The sequence below is a fragment of the Argentina anserina genome, chromosome 2 (genome assembly GCF_933775445.1).
Source record: "Argentina anserina chromosome 2, drPotAnse1.1, whole genome shotgun sequence".
NCBI classification, from domain to species: Eukaryota; Viridiplantae; Streptophyta; class Magnoliopsida; order Rosales; family Rosaceae; genus Argentina; species Argentina anserina.
The window spans coordinates 13,199,622-13,217,016 of NC_065873.1; the positions used below are offsets into that span (position 1 = coordinate 13,199,622).

Consider the following 17,395-nt stretch of genomic DNA (forward strand, 5'->3'; position numbering starts at 1 on the left):
TCAATCGACAATAGGTAAAAACCATTGTCAACCTTGATTTTTGGCCTAGTATAATCTTGTGAGATCATCAATGAACAGAAAGTAATTCATACCTAACATGGTATAATTTTTTGAGGGTCCCCATAAATCTGAATTGATTAACTCAAAGGGTTTTGAACTCTTATGAACACTCAAAGGATAACTCGATCGATGACTCTTAGCTAGGACACAAGTTTCACAATGAAGGCTAAAATCACTAATCCCATAAAATAGAGAGGATATGAACTTCTTCATGACACTAAAGAATGGATGACCCAAACATCAATGCCACAACCAAACTTCGATCACTAAATCGATCAGAACTCATTGACAATATAACTGAATCTAGTAGTGCCTTTGTTTGTCTAGCGTACATGCAATCCAAGTGAAACAGTCTTCCCCTCAGATCTCTCTTTCCAATTATTGCCTAGTGAACAAATCCTGAAAAATAACATACAATGGATAGAAAGTAATAGAACACTTGTTTGTGAGTTTAATTTAAACACAAATAAGAGATGGTGAGACAAAGGCGGTATATAGAGAACATTATGAAGAATGAGATGGAAGGCGTAACCTGAATTGACCCAATTCCTAAAACCGGAAAAAACTCACCATTGGCAGTTGAGACATACTGTAGGGATGGAGGAGACAATTTAACAAAGAATGACTCATCATAAGTCATATGGCCAGACACACTCGAATTAATAATCTAAGTGTTACTTCCAGTAAAGTCAGAAACATGTAAAGCAACACCAAATTTCCCTCAAGATTCCTTACTCTTTACATTTTGAACAACCACACTTGTATGAGCCAAAGATGTAGCTCATCTAGCCCGAAAGTCACGAAGGGTTGAAACCACCAATTTTTTTTATTCAACCACTCAAACAATTAGACAATTGTTATTTAGTTCCTCCTTCCTCCCCCCCCCCCCCCCCCCTTTTTAAGCAACCACAAATAATAATCCAAAAAACATCATCAAAGCCATAAACAAGTGAATAGCCAAGAAAAGGTGCTGATCTAAACAAGAGGACCACAATTTCTTCAAGCCAATGAGTTTGGAACTAAAGACTTACAATGTGTTCCTTAGGAACCCAACACGTTCCTAAAGATGTCGTAAAGAGACTATACAAGAGGCAAGAATACTGGGATGAATATCAAAACATTCATGTGGAAATGCAACTACCTGCGCATCACTTTAGTATAATGCAACCTAATTACGTCTAAGACCAAAAGAAGAGCCCCTAAAAGAAACATCAAACTTTGGACCAACAACTAAACCAATTAAGCAAGAAGATGTTGTGTGTCCTTATGTCTCCACTGAATTAATAATAAAAATGCCTTGTCTTCAAAAAGCCTAAATATATATACGTCCCAAAGAAATAAACAACTTAATTGTTGGAAGCAAAAGGAGCCGATCAAACTCGATAGCTTCCGGCAACCAAAAGAACCTTAACCAGCAAACACACCTTCAGTAACCAAAAGAACTAAATTGCAACATAAAAAATGAACCGAGTCCGAGTCTGAATGAATTTCCTTTAGAACCACTTCTATTCTGTATCTTTTATATCCCGTATGGAGCCATCTTCTTCGGCTCTGATACCAAGTCATAAAGAATCAAGAATTAGCTAGATTGAGAATTTTCGGATATATCACTATGTCGTCCATAACTAGAGTTATATATACAAGACACACACCAAATCCTATTAGGAAACTAATTATAATAATATTCACAACCGTAATTATAATATATGACTCATACCAACACTTTATTTTCACACCAAAACTCGTCTAAGTTAGGTTTTACGAAGACAACAAGAAAACTCCACCTCTTTCTACAAATGAGGGCATTGACGACATGTATGGTTGCACAACTAGCATCAACACTGGCTCTTGTAGAAGCAAAGAAAGCAGTAGATATATGACCATCGAAAGGCAAGGGATTCCCTCAAGCAGATATCTTTATAGTAGAAAATTAGTCTATACTCATGTGTATAACAAAAGATCTTTTATGAAAATATTTCAATCTGCATCAAATCTAAATGGCAACACTCAAGTTGAGGCTAGGGATCGAGTTCTCTTCACAGTCTCCGACATGAACCGTGGGGTTTTAGCCATGTGGTAATATATTATACAATAATAGACTTAGTTGAGATGTTCATATAAATATCTAATGATTAGTTTGTTGAAGGTTATATGAGCTTTTCAATGTTTTTACTCACAATTTCTTGTACAGTTATGTACATGGTTATCGACGGAGCTATGCTTAACCCTCATGGGTCATATGACCCAGTCAGGTTATACATTATGTTGTTTGATCATGTACACACAAAAGACATCTTGTGTGTTGGAAGGTCTCATCACATTTTCTTTTTCCTCAAGTCCACGCCTAACAAACTAAGTTAAGACTAGAATAGCACACAAATAAACCATTAGCCTCTCTCCCTAAAACTTAAAGAGAGAAACTAAATCTGAGAATCATCCTCCTCTTCTTCCACTCTCACCTAGATCTTGATCCTTTCGGATCTAGATTGACGGAGGAAGAGTTGGGGGAGGCTTTTCTCTTTAATTACCCGTTTCATTACTTTCTTTCAGCTTTTTTGTTCTGGTTTGTCTAGCATCTTTTCACCCTTGTGGTGTTTGTTATCCATTTTGTGGTTAATCTCTAGCTTATGTCCAATGCAAGAGGACTTTGCTCCTCATTTTTTCTATGCCAAGCAATCTCATATGTTTCCATGTAAAAAATCACCCATCCACATAACATATATCTTTCCTCTATCCTTAATTGTGAAGGGGTCTCCTATGGGTGCCATAAAAGCATGGGGTTTTCACCCCCCCCCCATTCTCAATGGTTACTGTTATTGTTCTTGTTATGTGTTCGGATTTTTTAATCTTTGTCGGCTACCATAGTTACTTCTTGGTCTTGTTGGTGGAGGAACTGATGTGGTTGTGAGGGATTTTATTATGTTGGATATTGATTTTTTCTTGTCCTGCATTTTGGGATTGATTGTGCATCGGTGGTCTACAAAGGAACTACTGTGTTTGTGGTCTGTTTCTGGCGGCTCGGGTGTTGCTTGTGGCATGATCTCGCGATGTAGAGTTTTTGGTGTGGGCTAGGTTTCTCTTTGGGCCTATGTTATTAGTTTTTTTTTTAATTTGGGTGTATGTGGAACATGTTCCATTTATACCTTGGTTTACTTAAATTCCCTTTACTGCTCTTTCTATGTTTGATTGAGTTAAGAGAATTGGCTTTTTATTTGTAATGTTTATTGAACTTTATTCTAGTGCCTATGTTCTAAGTCTAGATTAGGCTATGTCCCTTTTATTGAAATGAAATATCATTTCCTAAAAAAAAAACTAAGTTAAGAATGCGCAGTTTCCATTAATATTACAATAATGACTGAAAGTAATTAAACTTGAGAAGGGACAATCGAATGAATTGACCTTTTCTCGCCCTTAATCTGCTACTCCAGTGCTAACGAGGCTTGCTCCATGAAAGGTTGGAATCATTAGATCCAAGTTGAGCCTTCTTTGATTCAACAACATAATTTCAAATCAATATTTTATGTAGGTAGGCATAACAACCGCATCTTTTGTTAGTGTTACAACATGTGCTTCTCTAGTTCTCTATTTGTTGGTTCATCGTATTAGAAAATTGTCACCAAGCAAAATTAGTGCAATTGAGCATTAATATAACCATTAATGAATGAAGAATATTACCATGTATAATGCAAGCTCTCCAAATAATCATAGGTCTAGGGTAGTTCTTCAAGATATGCAAGGGACTAATTTTCATCCTCATAATGAAAAATTGGGCAATATGCATCAAATCTTAATAATTGGTGTATTTGTTTGTTTATTAAAGTGAAACTAGCATTCTCAATAAGAGGCGTGGATCATAACTTTAAACATCTTAAATCTTTTGACTGAAATCACACAATTTCTGAATGTCTTCTCCCTCACCACTGAAAATAAATTTTTGTTTCCAATTAGCAAAAGCAGTGACGGAACTAAGTCGAACTCAGGGGGGGTTTAGACCATGACGGCTTATAAAATGCATAATCATGCTTAAAGCTATGAAAGACTAAATATTGCACAATTAAGTGGAAAACTCTCCCTGATTACAATTAGTTATGAATTTTTTTCTTTGTTTTATATTGTTGAAATTATCTTTCTTCATAGATTAATGTATTAAATAATATTGTTATTTACCAATTATATTTTGGACCCCTCTTATGTCAAATATTGATTTCACCACTGAGCTTAAGCGAGGATTTCTACTGAAGTATGGATTTATAGGTACCACAATTGAAATCTTACCAACTCAACCACTTTAAAATTCAGTCTAAATATATAATAACTACCCATATTTAACTTTTTCCTACATCCCTCCCTTTTCACTATTTTTACGTTTTGTTAAAATTTTGTTTTTCACACTTAAGGTGTGTTTGAGACTAGTATATCTTCTATTAAGAAGGTTCTATTGATTAAATTTTTAAACTTGAAAAAAAACTCATAACTTATTAATTTCACAAAACTGAACCTAATGTATACATACAAAATTGAAAATAAAACCGCTCATAAAAGAAATTGGGAGTTTTTACATGGCTGAAGTGGAATAAAGTGTCGAGTGTCGAAGGGTGTCATAAACCCTACAAAATATATAGTCAAATAGATAGACATTGCACAAAATAAGCAAAGAGTGAATTTGGAGAAGATGGCGAGTGAGGAAGAGAGCGCCGTGAAGGAGCCTTTGGATCTGATCAGGCTCAGCCTCGACGAGCGCATTTACGTCAAGCTCCGCTCTGACCGTGAGCTCCGCGGTAAACTCCATGTACGTCTCTCTCTCCCTGAATTCTTTTTTAGGGTTTTTCGAATTAGGGTTTTGGGTTTTACCGCCTCGCATGGAATTCGTGTTTCGTTTCTTATCTTACCCGATTGGGTTTTGATTTTACTTATCAATTTGAACGAGCACAAGCTGTTTCCTTGTGCTGATTGAAATTGAAAGCAGGTGTCTTTTGCTTTCTGGGTCTTCTTTGGATGTGTAGCTATTACTTCAGCTGATTGAGTTTGCTCTACTTTCTTCATTGTTCGAATTAAAGGAAGAAAGTTTAGTGCTTTAGGTCTTCTGCTCTTGTGTGAAGTAGTGACGGAATTCTTTTTCGTTTTGTTGTCTAAGAACATAAGTGGTTTAATACTTTAATTATTGTAAAACCAAAGCAAAAAACATATAATTCGGTCATATTGTCAATAGTTGTAAGTTGGTAACCCAATTGCAGAAGTAACCAATTGTTGTCTAAAGCTGTAAATGTAATCGGTATTCTTCTCTTGGGATATCTGATAAGTTTTGATATTTATGTATTTTGGCCTTAAAGTACAAGAGCATTGTAGGAAAACCATAAATCTGGTCAGGTATACTCAATAGTTGTCTACATTGCATTTTCTTTTAATGTGGAAAGATGAAAAAGTCGAGTCGATTATGCTGTGTTCAGAAAGGCAGATGGATTGCACTTCAGAAAGTCAAGTGCAACCTGGTTATGTGGAACAGTTTTGTTTGTCATGGCCTGGTAGCGGCAAATTGAATAAGTCACCACCATGAGAGAAATGTTTATGGTGTTATTGTTCTTATAATATCTGCTAGGGTATAATTTCAATCTTGTTTCTTGGTTCCCAAAACAAATAAAAACATGATCTTAACTCCTGTTTCCTGTACATTTTAAAGAGAATCTCTCTTTTGATATGTTGGTAATGATCATAAATAAGGATTTCTGTGTAGAAAAGAGCACAAACCTAAGTCTATTGTGCGGCATTAAATGATTGCATTCAGTGCAGCCCTGTTTGGGTTCTTATTTTTTTATAATTTTTTTTGAATGTTTGGGTTAGTGATGCTACTACTCTTTGGCAATATATTTGTAATGGTTTCTGAAACTTGACGACTGTTATGATGAGAATCTTGGTGAGGTTGTAGTAACTAATATAGTTCATAAATTGTAGAGTGACAATACATTTTAGTCTCTTTGTTGTATCATGTAACTCTCCTGTAGTTGGCTGAACTAGGTAATAGTCTAGCTGTTTTAGAAGGATGGTCCAACTTCTGATAATCCACATTATCCATTTTGTAATATTACATGTGGAGTCAATGCCCAGCTGGCATTTTGCCTTGTTCATTGATCTCTATCGAGCCTAGAACCCTGTACACATTATGCCCTATATAGGCTCGGCATATGCTCCAAGTTGGTATGGTCTGCATATGCAAGGGCAGATTTGGTCAAGTTAATTAACATGTATTTCTCAAAATTATATTTAGACCCAATTAATAATCTTGCAGCTTTGGTTAAATATAAATGTGTGCTGAATAGCATTCTCTTATTACATAGTGGATAATTGGAGCAGCCATTTGATCAGGTTCTGGGTGGGAGGGTTTAGAAAGTTTTGTGCATTTTCATGAAGTTTAATCACCCTACCTATTGTAGATCTGGTGCTCATTTTGTGGTTGCAAATCTTGCTTTGCAGGCTTATGATCAACATTTGAATATGATTCTCGGTGACGTTGAAGAGATTGTAACTTCTGTGGAAATCGATGATGAGACTTATGAAGAGATTGTCCGGGTATGTTTTAAACTCAGTGTCTTTTGTCTTGTCATTGTATATATGCACATTTGCAATTGGTAACAACTAGAAATCAGTTCTTAAGATAAACATTCCTTATACTGTAGTAGAGCTAAGCATAATGACAAGGGTGATCATCAGTCCAATACATGCTTGTGAAGTACTGTAGTTACTACTATAAAAGTTCTTGAAAAATTACTAGATTGTGAACGGACAAAAATGGTTCTCAAACACAATTGTCTTTGTGTTTCAGATTTAAAAATTAGTTTGGTATAAACTCTGGGAACTTTTGTTTGACTAAATTGTGTTGATACTAATCTTTTTTCGTCTCACTAGTTCCTAACTTGACCTTCAAAACCCAGAATTCAATTCATAACCTATATCTGAGACTGGTGGCTCGAACCTAGGATTGAATTTGAAAGGAAGTGGAGATGTGGTCTTGATATATATGTGCTGTGGCATAATTAGCCCGTTTCCCTTTTTTGTATAGATATCTTGTTCACTGCTGTCATCTCTTTCTCACGGCAGCAGATTCGTGTTTGTATCCTAGTTGTTCAATTTTGTCTTTTATCTTGTAGCCTGTAAATTGGAAGGGCTGCCAATTTTGCAATTTGCAGTTTGTTAAAGTTGTTCTGCACTTTGTTGTTTTATAGGTTTTGTGTCATGTTCTCATTTGTGGATTTTCATAACTCTTGGATCAGAGGGTCAAATTTGGTTTGCTTATTAACAGTGCCTCTTTTATCTTTCATTTCAGACTACAAAGAGGACAGTTCCGTATCTGTTCGTCAGAGGGGATGGTGTCATCCTCGTTTCACCTCCACTCAGAACAGCCTAATTATAATTTGGTGAAGGACGGTTAAATGGGGCGACTTGTATTTGGGAAATGGATTGTCCTTAGATTCAACTAAAATCTGTTCTATGTATTCTAATTTTAGTTCTCTGAATGAAAAGAGATTCTTGTCAGTACAGGCTCAATTGTACCCCTGAGGCAGCTAAATGAATGAGATTTTGTTGGATATGGATTTGGTAGATGTGTAATTGTGTTTGGCTTTCTGCTTGCTTGAACATGCCACAATTATTACTGCCTATTACCACTGCTACCTGTTAATTTTGATAATGGAAACTTGCATTGGTCAGTGTTTACGATAGCTTAGAAATGCATCCCATAGAAAATCAGGAGCATCCAGATACTGCGAATAAGAAGAATGACAATAAAGTGCAGGCTGAAAAATTCATGAGCCACACTGATCAACGGTTTTCAGCAAACAACCTTCTGTAATTCAATAGTATTACCCAAGACTGGACCAAATGCCCAGCTTGAACAAGGCTAGCAGTCACTCTAAAACTGCACAATTAAACTGATAATCCAAACTGATAGATGACACCTAATAAGTTGGGGAGGGTTAATACTCTGTCTATTTCTTTAGTCATATATGCCAACTCACAAACTAGCTAAATAAGTTCAGTTTCAGGACGAACCAATTACCAATTGTTAACTCTTACTGAAATATGACGTCCTTTCTTTCATATAAAACACACAAGCCTAAAGAGCTTAAGCTTAATAGGGCACATACGACCGTGTCAATTCTTCTTACATTTGAGACTTGCCTCATTAGTTTATCCTTGGTACATTTATATGCAGATCATGAATAGGCTGTGGGAGAAGGATATAACATTGAGATCGCAAAGTCTCATGTTTATCAAGTTCTGATAAAGCATTGCAAGCTACCTACTTGACGCATCCCTCCTGAAATTTCAAATGTAACAATTCAAAAATGTGGAAAGATAAAAGCAGAATAAAAGTGCCATATAGCTCAGAGAGCGAAATCCAACAAAGATGAAATATATGGTTCACAGAATCGGAGTGGGGGACTTTAATCGAAACGACAAAACGGAAAGTACTAGTAACAATGCAGAAAAGCACAGCCCTCTCAAGAAAGTAACCAGTTTCATCACCCACCACCGGAAAAGCTACTATGCTACCCCCTACACCGAAGTAGTACCGCCAACACCAAACACAGCACCATTATTGAATTGCCAAGAACTTCCCATTTCAGAATTGTTTCCACTTATTTCGCTATCCAAATCTAAAGAAACCTTAATCCCTTAAATTCGGCCCAACAGATGACGGATCCCATTATAAGTATGATAGGCCGTTGCTAGAGCAGCAAGCTCAAGGGAGAGGGGGACAAGGTTTACAGAATAAAAGAGGAATTTGTAGAAAGGCTCATAGGTGAAGCAAATAGTACCCATTTGCACACAAACAAAAGGGTAGAACAGAACTATAGCGGATAGGTAAGATGCTGCTATTCTGTCCAGTATTGACTTTGTCGAATTGATTTGTGGCTTGTAAACAGGAAGATGAGGGGATAACGGGCGAAGAGTACTGGGTAGGATTCCATGTTCATTAGCCGTGCTCGCACCACTCGGGGTGTAGACAATTTCATATCCACCACCAGTGTTTGCAGTAGCTCCAACGGAAAAGCTCTTTCTCTGACCAACACCAATTTTATCAGCACTACTAATGGTGGAGCTGACAGCACTACCAATGCCAGCACCAGGACCATTGTTGCTGATCGTACCAGTGGATAAAACCTTGTCACATGCTCCACCTCCATATCTCCTCAAACCATAACCAACACCGATCCCATGTTGACCATAATAACCTGCTACAGCTCCTGTGTAACCACCACAATTGCTTCGAGACTGTATGTAAAGGCAAACCATTTAGGGGTAAACAAGAGGCTATGTCAACGAATGTATGCAAACATAATCATCATGATACTTTTTAATTTAGTATGCAACTATAACTCTGAAAGTGATTGTCAAGTCACCCAGACATCTGAGTATGAGTGCAAGTATGTGTGCTATAGAAATTACATTGAATATAAATGCAAACCGTTTAGTGGTAAGCCAAAATAGTTTCAGTAGCCACTGCAACTGATTCATCCAGAGAGAGAGAGAGAGAGAGAGAGAGAGAGCAACAAAAATATATATCATTGATTACCTGTTTGTTCAGGGGAAAGGTGGCACTAGAAGTATTGAATCGAAGTCCTGTAGATCTTCCGGTATCACGGTCCATGACAGTTTGCCCTATATATATATCGGGTCAATCAGCACTAGAACATCCTCAGCAAACTAAAATGGGCTAACACAGATCACAAGAACAACAAAGGGTAACATCACATATCAAAACTATTTGGGCAATCTGATAAAACCTGCGAACCCTGGTGGGCTGCTTCCCATGGATGATGTGCATCTTATTGCCTGATGGATGGCCGATAACTCAGACTTGACCTGCCTGTTTGCAGTGTGCCTAAGTATACTCCCAGCTTTACTTAGGAGAGGCATTGCACTCACCTAGAATCAATCAAAACAAAACAACAAGACATGTTATAAAAACAACCTCATATCATAGTTCACTTGAATTAAAACTACGTTGGGAAGGTTCGGTTGACGCAAACAACCATGGGTTCAGAAAGAACATCAGATTAGACTCTTCCCAATTATTATACTATGAAACAAAGAACAAATCCAGAAGAACTGATCTCAAATATTCATCCGATTCAAAGAAAGAAATTACTGAAATTGGAATAGATAAAGAACTAACCTTGCTTGTCTTCGATTACGAACCAAAGAATCGTAATGAGGCGAGGGGTGATGCAGCGTCAGATGGAGAAATCACAGCTCTGCCTGTAACAGAGACGACAAGGTAGGGTTTGTGGCAAGTGAGTGTAATTGATTTGACCAAGTGAGGATAGAAACCGGTATTCTATCTTTATTCAACTTCTGTTTCTTGCCTCAAAGATGTAATAAAGTTAGTTTTTGTGTACTAACGAAAAAGAAGTATGTGGTGCAGTGTCTTAGTCATGTTTCTTGCCAATGAGGTCACGGTTTCGACTCCGCCTCTACAAATTACTTTTTTGTTTCACTACAAGTTCCTTAAAACCATAAGATTGAACTTAGCATGAGCCTGAACCATTAGACAAATTATACACCTACATAGCACGGACGCTTGCTTTGACGACCGAAAGCGTTGGCTTCCGAACTGGAAGCGCGGTGGAAGCGTTGCTTCCTAATTGGAAGCGCGGCGGAAGCGCGATTCCTTCCCTTCCTCTATTTCATCGATCAATGTCTTGAGTCTCTTCTCTTCTTGTCGTCTCATCTTCTATCAATTTCTTCAAGAGGTTAAAGATGAATAACATCAATTGATCTAATATGTGTCAGAGAAAAAAGAAAGAGCTGGGGAGAGATATGAAGAAAATCTAGACGAGACAAAAAGACGACGGACATTTTTTTTATTCAATTTCATCTAGTGATGTCTCGTTGACTTGCACGTGTCCAACACTTTTACACTATACTGGACATTCTTTTGTTTGAATTTTGAAATGAAACTTTAATATTGCTATACCAAGGATAATCATGGTTTAGAAAAGAAGTTATTAATAGTTATCAAGTTATTTTAAAACTGGATAAAATATTTAAAAAATAAAAGATAAAAATAGTATATAATATATATTTATTATTCTGACGCTTCCAAAACGCACATGCGTTTCTAAACGCTTCGCTTCTACGTACCCGCACCTGATTCCATGCATCCTAGTTGTACACCCTTTTAGACTACTGCTCGTTTGTGCATGATAGCTAAAATGTCGATAGTGCTAGAATATGGGATCAATTTCATTTGAAAATTCTTTTCACCCTTTGGAGACTAGAGCCTGATATTGCATTTGTACCATACGTTTCTCTAACTCCTTTCTCCTTTTAGCACTTTCTATATCTAAGAGATGCAGGCATAACTTTTGATTCCAAAAATATGCATTGTCCTAATGTTGCTTAATCAATCAATGTTGCATAATTTGTGTATGCATAACTTCTAGGTATCACTATTTGATGCATCCATATTGTATTAGGCTATTAAATGTCATCATGTCTTGCATGGTCAAAATACTGACCTTAAAGAAAGCTAATATACCATTTCAACCTATTCTATTTCAAATTTCTAAGGTTTGTGCAAATTATCTTATACAGCCATAATTCACAACTAAATAAATTATGGAAAATGCAACAATATCTTAACCGGACAACATTTTCTCCGTTCAAAGATTTCATGAAAAATTTAAGAAAATTACAATGCACACTAGATAATTCAATCAATAAAAATTGAAGATTATACAAGTCTTGAAGGATTCCTCGAAAAGTTAAGGATTAGTAATCCTTTTTAGAAATCGCCCAACCTAGTATTCTTAAAAAAAATTACCTAACAAAACTGTCACGACATGCTAGATTTGTTAATCATAGTCTGTTGGCACCCCTACTAGCACAGAGCTAGTATGGCATGCCACCGAGCATAAGCATCACTCTCTAGGCGGATCTACAAGTCACTATGTGGCTCAACCATGATATTCATAGCGTACCTCGTCATACAAGCTTTCCAATGATAGTCGGAACTCACCAAGACACCACCGGGAAGTCACCTTTCTGACCTCATCAAGATGACTCCATAGTAAGCCTAGAGGGGCACTTGTCCCACATTGAAGAATATGTAAATGAGAGGGGTTCCCTCACCTATAAAAGGAACCCATCATCCCACTTAGAGGGGGATCACGACTTGTATAACTCAAGGCTATTTGCTTATACTAGTGGATTCAAGTGGACGTAGCCTACCCCAAGAGAGAGAGAGGTGAACCACTATACTACTTGTGTCAAACTAATACTCATTAATAGCTAACCGTGTGATCAGCCACCCATTTGGTAATCACTACGTTAACATCGGCGCCGTCTGTGGGAAGCTGACAATTAGCTTCGTCGCTCCCCACCAACAGACCTCCCACGGTCCCCCACACCCCACAGTGCATGAGCTCACTACGGCGCAGTCAGCTTTTAAAAAAAAAATTTGACCCTCCCGTGGTCCATGCCTTCCACGGTCACGTTATTCCACGCTCCTCCTAGCACGGTAGACGTTCTTCCACGCTCCTGCTAGCGTAGTACGTGACTGCTAGCACGGTGCACGGTTAGTCCCGTAGTCCCACGACTGCTAGAGTAGTCCCACGACTGCTAGAGTAGTCCCACGACTGCTAGCGTAGTACATGACTACTAGCGTAGTACGCGACTGCTAGCACGGTGCACGGCTAGTCCCGTAGTCCCACGACTGCTAGCGTAGTACGCGACTGTTAGCACGGTGCAAGACTGTTATTGTAGTCCCTTGACTGTTAGCGTAGTACGTGACTGCTAGCACAGTGCAAGACTGTTATCGTAGTCCCTTGACTGCTAGCGTAGTACGCGACTGCTAGCACGGTGCACGGCTGCTCCCGTAGTCCCATGACTGATGCTCCCATAGTTCCACGGTGGAACTCCACAGTTGACTTCGCAGCCTTCCGTAGTCGCCAGAGAAAAGAAATCATTGGCATAACGGGACTTGCTGGCAAAGCCAACCAACCCGCAACAAACCACTACCATAACATAGAGAATTGAAAGGAAAATCTCTTCAAACCGGATATCTCCTCACTCAAATCCAAAGCGGCTACTTGCAATCATTCCCCGCGCAAAGGAGCGTCATGCTTGGACACCTCCAACATGATTTTGGTACTTGCATAAAGCGCAACTCCACTCCACACCGGCATAAGATAAGTAAAATGCTATGCCTCCCTACTCCTACTGTAGAGTTGATTATTACCATGTCTTAGCATGATTTTATTACGCTATAAAGCATGCCTGCAACATACTGCACTTGATATGCATGCCCGCATGGTTTTCACGCATTGCCTACAACACTTTGTAGAGTTAGCTAGCAATGACACTTAGCCATATCTTATATGTTTAGAAAATGTGTGACGCACACACTTGAATGTCCAACTTGATTGTGCTAATGAAACTAGGAATTGTTCTAACCATTGTTCAGGAGAACAATTAAATTCCTTATGCAGACTGTTTCATCACACAACACTCAGACGTCACAGAATCAGAAATTCTTTCCTCACCAAAAAGTGAGAGACTACGCCCAAGAGGGCTCAAGACGTCCTACGCGTAACGCTTACCTACGCTACGATGGATGCACTACGCCCAAAAGGGCTCAAGCCGCATAAATACGCGCACTACGCCCAAAAGGGCTCAAGCCGCATAAATACGCGCACTACGCCCAAGAGGGCTTAAGACGTCCTACGCGTAACGCTTACCTACGCTACGATGGATGCACTACGCCCAAAAGGGCTCAAGCCGCGTAAATACGCGCACTACGCCCAAGAGGGCTCAAGACGTCCTACGCGTAACGCTTACCTACGCTACGATGGATGCACTACGCCCAAAAGGGCTCAAGCCGCGTAAATACGCGCACTACGCCCAAGAGGGCTCAAGACGTCATACGCGTAACGCTTATCTACGCTATGATGGATGCACTACGCCCAAAAGGGCTCAAGCCGCGTAAATACGCGCACTACGCTCAAGAAGGCTCAAGACGTCCTACGCGTAACGCTTACCTACGCTACGATGGATGCACTACGCCCAAGAGGGCTCAAGCCGCATAAATACGCGCACTACACCCAATAGGGCTCAAAGACGTCCTACGCGTAACACTTATCTACGCTACGATGGATGCATTACGCCAAAGAGGACTCAAGCCGCGTAAATACGTGCACTACGCCCAAGAGGGCTCAAGACGTCATACGTGTAATGCCTATCTACGATGCGATGGATGCACTACGCCCAAGAGGACTCAAGCCGCTTAAATACGCGCACTACGTCCAAGAGGGCTCAAGACGTCATACGTGTAATGCCTATCTACGCTGCGATGGACGCACTACGCCCAAGAGGGCTCAAGCCGCGTAAATATGCGCACTACGCTCAAGAGGGCTCAAGCCGTCCTACGCGCAAAGCACACTGCGCTCAGAGAACGCACTACACCCAAGAGGGATCGACATCCTACGCATAAAGCTCACTACGCTACGATAGTAGCTTTACGCTTGAATGTCAACGCCAAAAAGACGTCATACGCGTAGCCTATTACGCTATGATTGACGCACCACGCTCTAATTCAACGCCAAAAAGACGTCATACGCGTAGCCTATTACGCTATGATTGATGCACCACGCTCTAATTCAACGTCCAAAAGACGTCATACACGTAGGTCACTACGCTAAGATGTATGCACAATGCTCTATATCAGCGCTCAGACGTCCTACGCGCAAAACTCTGCGCTAAGATGGACACATTACGCCCGCAGTGGCTCAACGCCGTCCTACGCACACTGCAATATAGGACGCACCAGCCTATAGAGGTCTCACTAGCCTTCAAAGGCCATATTGGCATATAAAAGCCACACTCACCCGTAGCGGCCATATTAGTCCAAAGCGCCATCACGCAAGACTACTTCGCCTAAGCACTCCGCACACATAAGCCATATCACTCGAAACCGCCTCGCTGACTAGGGGTTTCGGGGATTTACGCACACTCATGTACTATATCATATTCGGGACCATACATACACACGCATCATCATGTGTCAAACACATATTGCGCCCGTACATTGTTATGATATCCATGACAACAGACATACTTCGTGCACATATGCTTTTATCTTTGTTTTGCAGGTTTGAGAGTCTCTTCTTGCTTAAGGAGTTCGGGGACTGGTAGGGGTATGCCACCGCCCGGACACTTATGCTCGGTGACATGTTGATTGATAAACTCCCCAAGCAAGAAGTTCCTCTTACTTAGGGACTGCAGGGGGACATGTTGGCACCCCTACTAGCACAGAGCTAGTATGGCATGCCACCGAGCATAAGCATCACTCTCTAGGTGGATCTACAAGTCACTATGTGGCTCAACCATGATATTCATAGCATACCTCGTCATACAAGCTTTCCAATGATAGTCGGAACTCACCAAGACACCACCGGGAAGTCACCTTTCTGACCTCATCAAGATGACTCCATAGTAAGCCTAGAGGGGCACTTGTCCCACATTGAAGAATATGTAAATGAGAGGGATTCCCTCACCTATAAAAGGAACCCATCATCCCACTTAGAGGGGGATCACGACTTGTATAACTCAAGGCTATTTGCTTATACTAGTGGATTCAAGTGGACGTAGCCTACCCCAAGAGAGGGAGGTGAACCACTATACTACTTGTGTCAAACTAATACTCATTAATAGCTAACCATGTGATCAGCCACCCATTTGGTAATCACTACGTTAACATAGTCTGTAATCAGTACTATTGAATTGTAGAAACAACTTTCTTTCATTTGAAGTTCAAATGTTTGATATAGTTTGATCAAAAACATGATTTATTTTTTCACAAACCTACTTAGCAGGTAAGTTTGTTTTAAATGATTTTGAGTACATTACTTAAAGTAAAGTTGGAGAAGAAAAAAAGAAAACACACTTAATCACAAGTGGCTGATAATCTGGAGGATTGATATGGTGTGTGATAGTAGTTCTCCTTTACTACAAAACAATTGGTAGTGGAATATGATAACCTTACAGAAAAGAATAAACAAAATGAAGGAACATACATGGATAATCTAAAAATTCAACTCAACCTTATATATAGAGTAGTATTTAAGTAAAAAAATTACTTCAATACATTTAGTTCAAGCATATATTATTCTATCTTCCAAACTTCATCGCCGCTTTTACATTTGTAATAGATATATATATTACCTTAATTCCACTCCACCTCTCTTTGATTAGCTTCATGTTCACTTGCGGTTTTTTTAAGATTCGTTTTTTGTTAAAAGATTTAAACTTTGTAGTCTTAATTTCGATTCACCTGATGAAGTGTGGGAGTGAATATCAAGATTAGAATATGTAGTCTTTTATTTGGTTGCGACGTAGTAGCTGAAATCATATGGATGGGTTTAAGGTTTTATGATTGGTTTGAATTCCCAGTATGAGGGCTACATGACCACAAAACTTTATGACAACTTATTTTTCTAGTTTTTAAATCTAAACTAGTTTGTTATCTTATTAGAACAAACGAATCGGGGACAAAAGCAAGGGTTATGATTCTTCGCCTCAAACAAACTCTTGAGCATATTTAATGTGGAGAGCTATTAACATTTATCCATTAGCTTTCTATCATCATGTTTTTACTCTATAAAATACTAGCACGGAAAGCATAAGCTCATTGCTATTTTTTTTATTCGCCCCAAGTTTTTTGGATGACAATAGTAAAGTTTGAATTCAGAGCTACAATTACAGAAAAAAATTACATACTAACCATAATGTAATGAAATCCTAATTTGAAAGTTGTTTAATATTACAAACTACATTTCTTCTTAAGAGTTTGTAGTGTCAATCACGGAGTATGTAGTCAAAATGTTGGAGTATGAGATTCCAAATTTTTTTTGTATTACCTCATGATCATCTATAGCAATTTCCTCAGTAGTACTCTAAACTTCCACTTTCCTAACATCACTCTTGCCCCCCCCCCCCCCTAAAAAAACATCACTTTTGGTATTTTATGTACATTGTTGTGTACTGTAAAATTTTGTCAATATAAATACTGCTATGTGTAACACGAAAATAGTAATAAATTGTTTCTCATTCAATAATTTCATTGCGTTATAATGACAACATAATCAAGGAAAATATAAGGAACTTTTTTGTTTTACAAAGGCGCTTAATCAAAGAAAAATAAGAGTTTAGGTAACCACTCATTCCAAGTAAGCTTTCTAATTCCCACAAATGATCTCAGATCATCAAGCACTTCTTGGTGCACTTGAATATTCCTCATCATCTCATAATCCACCAACTGCACCCTAGCAATATTTAA

General features: G+C 38.9%; 2 protein-coding genes across 2 annotated transcripts in view; one reads left to right on the top strand and one right to left on the bottom strand.

Annotated features, from left to right (window-relative positions):
- Window positions 1–4,681: 4,681 nt before the first annotated feature.
- On the top strand, window positions 4,682–7,702 carry LOC126783652 (sm-like protein LSM3B). Its single transcript, XM_050509158.1, has 3 exons — window positions 4,682–4,849; window positions 6,529–6,624; window positions 7,379–7,702. Exons 1-3 carry the CDS (start codon window positions 4,733–4,735, stop codon window positions 7,457–7,459), a joined length of 294 nt encoding a protein of 97 aa, XP_050365115.1. The 5' UTR covers window positions 4,682–4,732; the 3' UTR covers window positions 7,460–7,702.
- A 687-nt stretch (window positions 7,703–8,389) lies between these two features.
- LOC126785208 (succinate dehydrogenase subunit 3-1, mitochondrial-like) overlaps window positions 8,390–17,395 on the bottom strand; it is an 87,704-nt gene continuing 78,698 nt past the window's right edge. Inside the window, exons 2-5 of the mRNA XM_050510827.1 lie at window positions 10,235–10,323; window positions 9,843–9,984; window positions 9,632–9,717; window positions 8,390–9,330 (exon numbers count right to left, since the gene is read on the bottom strand). Of these exons, the coding sequence (XP_050366784.1) occupies window positions 8,731–9,330; window positions 9,632–9,717; window positions 9,843–9,975 (819 nt within the window). The 5' untranslated portion in view covers window positions 9,976–9,984; window positions 10,235–10,323 and the 3' untranslated portion in view covers window positions 8,390–8,730. The remainder of the gene's footprint in view (window positions 9,331–9,631; window positions 9,718–9,842; window positions 9,985–10,234; window positions 10,324–17,395) is intronic.

Coding starts and splice junctions, on each gene's coding strand:
- LOC126783652 (XM_050509158.1), top strand. CDS start 4,733: ATGGCGAGTGAGGAAGAGAGCGCCGTGAAGGAGCCTTTGGATCTGATC. Junction 4,850..6,528: donor AGCTCCGCGGTAAACTCCAT/GTACGTCTCTCT, acceptor CTTGCTTTGCAG/GCTTATGATCAACATTTGAA. Junction 6,625..7,378: donor CTTATGAAGAGATTGTCCGG/GTATGTTTTAAA, acceptor CTTTCATTTCAG/ACTACAAAGAGGACAGTTCC.